Genomic DNA, 3781 nt, shown 5'->3' on the forward strand with positions numbered 1-3781 from the left:
ATATATATATATATATATATATATCTGTGTGTGTGTGTTTGTAAGTTGTAACTAATGATACTTATATACCTTAGAGACAAAAATATATATGCAAAAAAATGAGAAAAAATGTAGGTGGCTGAGTAATTATATTTTATGTGCATGTCAAGTGTAGTTTTGTATGCTCCGAAAATTTTGACCGCTTCCCATGAACTCTCTGTATATTATTTTTATTTTTTTTATAGAGTTTTGGATATTCATCAGAAGACGGATTAGATTGTAGAAAAAAACACTGTCCAGAGATTTTGCTCTCATTTTGCTAGGACTTTTTGATTTGGGGTTTGAGGTCTCCCATTGGCGCAAGCCCCTGTGGCTAATTACCTCTATCGATAACGGGAGAGCACTTTCGATTAATATTAATCATTAACAATTGAATGTTCACCATATAATAGCAACAGACTTAGGATTTAAGTTGTGGAATTCATCAATTGAAGCTCAAAGCGGATGATGGGGGAATAAAAACGAAACCCAATCAAATCCCATGATTTCATTATCACAGGTTATCGTAGTCCCTGATCTACTTTGTCAAAGGAGGTAATCAACCCAACCTCATAGATTAATTCTTGTCAGCAGCCATGGGCTGCATCATCCAAAACATTCTTGTAGATTTGAGGTGGATGTTTGTCTAAGAGGACAAATTTACGTTGACCTTAGCTAACACAAGGCTTTATGATAATCAATTGTACTTTTATAATTCACAACTCATGGTAGAAAGTCGTTGGGGAACATACGGGTTACGGCCGTAACCATAATATAATGGTGTCAATTGGCGGCAACCACCCGGCTACTAGTCGTAACCACTACTTTGTGGTGTCCTTTGATTGTAGAATCACCAGACATAATACTTCGACCACATTTTTACTGTCATGTGATTGCTTTGATTATGATTATAGAGGTGCATTTAATATGACATTCACTCTTTTTGAGCTCAAGTTAATTAAAAGTTTATCACCCTCGATAAACTGTTACGAATGGTGTATATTCTTGTGTCATTTCCACCATCGGAAGGCCAACAAAAATTCATACTAGTTGCAATGGTTACTTTTTCAAAATGGGTTGAAGCCAAGCCGCTTTCCCGAATCACTGTAGACACGGTTTGGAATTTTATCTGGACGTATGTGTAGCTTGCTGGGTTGTAATTGGTAACCTTATTTGATTCATATTTTTCAAAAGATAATACGACTCATGTTAAATAGAGGTTATTAGTTATTTGAGACCCCCATTCTTAGATGTGTTGCTATGTTAGATCTAATTTTTTTTACACATATAGATGTGTTGCTATGTTAGATCTAATTTTTTTTACAGTCATTGTGATGTATGTATTTTGTTAATTGAAAGGTTTTACCATGATTTATATATATAATTTATTTTTGGTGTATAATTTATGATATAATTTGAATGAAATATTGATTATTTTAATTTTTTATATTTGATAATAACAATGTTCAATATTTATGAAATTTGAAGAAAAATAAAATTTCTTATAAATAAATATTGAAAATTAAACAAATGTTTGACAATAATATGATGTGACCCACATCTCTAACTTAATACCTCCCTTTGAAAGTGAGTAATAATGTTTCTCATTGGCTCACCTGACTCCTGCAAATTAACAGTAATGTTTGCAAACTCTGTACCAGCTTGTGTGCACCAGTAAATTGTGTGACAAAAATGTGCATGAGTTCAGTGAAAGAACTAATCACTCATAACGATAAGTTAAACCACCAAAATGCTGACACTTTGAGAATCTTGAAAAACAAGTGACGCTTCAAAGCATCATTTATTCATAGCAAACAAATTACTGTCATGAATAAAGTTGCATGGTCGGAGGGATTAAATCTACCGTTGTAAGATTCTAAAAAAGAAATCTTGAACCTTACTAACACTTTCGCTATGTAACTTCGACGCGGTAGTCGGCGACACGACGATCCTAGCGAACCGGTCGAATTACGTTGACTTCACGCTGCCATACACGGAATCTGGCGTGGCCATGGTGGTGCCATTGGTGCGGGAAAACACCAGGAATGGCTGGATCTTCCTCAAGCCGCTAACCACCGACCTCTGGCTGAGTAGTCTCGCCTTCTTCTTCTTCAACGGACTGGTTGTGTGGGCCATCGAACACCGAATCAACCCGGAATTCCGCGACAGGCCAGACCAACAAATCGGCACCACCCTATATTTCGCATTCGCCACTCTAGTTTTCTCACACAGTTTGTAGTCATTTTCATTAATCATAAAGCTCGATTATAGAACCAGTTAATTAGATATAGAAGAGGAGCAATCTGTCGAGAATGGTGGTAGTTATCTGGGTGTTCGTGGTGCTGTTCTTGCGGTCAAGCTACACGGCGAGCCTGACTTCGATGCTGACGCTGCAGCGGCTTCAGCCTAAGGCGGACAACATCGGCCGGCTTTTGCAAATGAACAGCCGAGTCGGATACCAGGAGGGATCATTCGTTTTCGGGATGCTGCAGCGGTTTGGCTTCAGCAAAGACCGCCTTCAACACTACAGCACCCCGGAGCAGTACAAGGACGCCATGTTGAATGGGAGCAGTCGCGGTGGCGTCGATGCCGTCTTTGACGAGATCCCCTATCTAAAGCTCTTCCTCTCCAAATACTGCGCCAACTTTACCATGGTCGGTCGGATATACAAAACCGATGGCTTTGGCTTTGTCTTCCCGAGAGGCTCACCCCTCGTAGCAAATGTATCGAGGGCGATACTGAATGTTACAGAGGATGATATTATGATAAACATAGCGAGGAAATGGTTTGGAGATCGAGCGACATGCCCTGCTTCTGGGGTTGGTGATACTGTCAGCTCATCCAGATTAGATTTTTGGCGCTTTGGCGGTCTCTTCCTCATCACTGGAACTCTGTCAATTTTATCCCTTCTGCTATACATTGGAATCTTTATCTGGAAGGAGTGGCATGACCTGAGAGCATCGGCCATCAATTCTGAGGACAGAGGAGGATCAATCTGGGACAAGATGAGGTCATGGGCGAGGTACTATGATCGCTTCAAGGATGACAGCTCCGTTATCACTCAGAATGAAAAGAGAGAACTGGAGTTGAGCTGCAAGAATGCAGTCAACAATGATGACGGCTTGCTGCAGCGGAGCGGTGCTCTGAGCATATCCGACGTCTCTGCCGCCAACTTCTCCTCGCCGGAAAGGATGGTTGTTTCCTACAGCTAGGACAAGCGCAGCACAAGACTGATCAATAGAGACTGGTGTTATCAAAATGGGCTAGGGCTAGCAGAACCTGAAAACGCATTTCATTTATAAAAGCGGCTAGTTTATGTGAGATGTAATTGATTGGATGTTGCTGCTACTCATCTTCATGAATTCTGTGAAAATCATTAGCTAATAAACAATCCAGCAAGAATAGATTATGCTAATTAAAATTTCTCTAGGTGCTTGCTGTAATCCAAATCGCAACCTCAAAGAAAATCTTATTGTCCGACTAAATGCGTTTGGAATAGATCCGATGCAGGAAGTCAGCCAATTTAGGTGTGAAATATGCAAATCCTGATATCAAGAGAGACACCAACTCTAGCTTATCAAAAGGATTGCTCTGACGAGCTTCAAACACTGAAACAACAACAACAAAAAAAAAAACTAGTTAATCTCCCGCGACAATGAGGATCATATAGTGCTAAATTACCCGCTCAGTACTACTCTAAACATACAAATGGTTTTGTGTGTAAGAGGTTCAAATCTATCGAAAAGACTCACTATACTCAAAA

At 39.7% G+C, this 3781-nt stretch overlaps 1 protein-coding gene across 1 annotated transcript; it reads left to right on the forward strand.

Annotated features, from left to right (window-relative positions):
• The first annotated feature begins 2254 nt into the window (after positions 1-2254).
• On the forward strand, positions 2255-3470 carry LOC110026140 (glutamate receptor 2.8-like). The gene has a single exon (XM_020726966.1). It carries the CDS (start codon positions 2331-2333, stop codon positions 3228-3230), a length of 900 nt encoding a protein of 299 aa, XP_020582625.1. The 5' UTR covers positions 2255-2330; the 3' UTR covers positions 3231-3470.
• The last annotated feature ends 311 nt before the right edge of the window (positions 3471-3781 follow it).

The sequence above is a fragment of the Phalaenopsis equestris genome, unplaced genomic scaffold (genome assembly GCF_001263595.1).
Source record: "Phalaenopsis equestris unplaced genomic scaffold, ASM126359v1 Scaffold000352, whole genome shotgun sequence".
Taxonomy (NCBI): domain Eukaryota; kingdom Viridiplantae; phylum Streptophyta; class Magnoliopsida; order Asparagales; family Orchidaceae; genus Phalaenopsis; species Phalaenopsis equestris.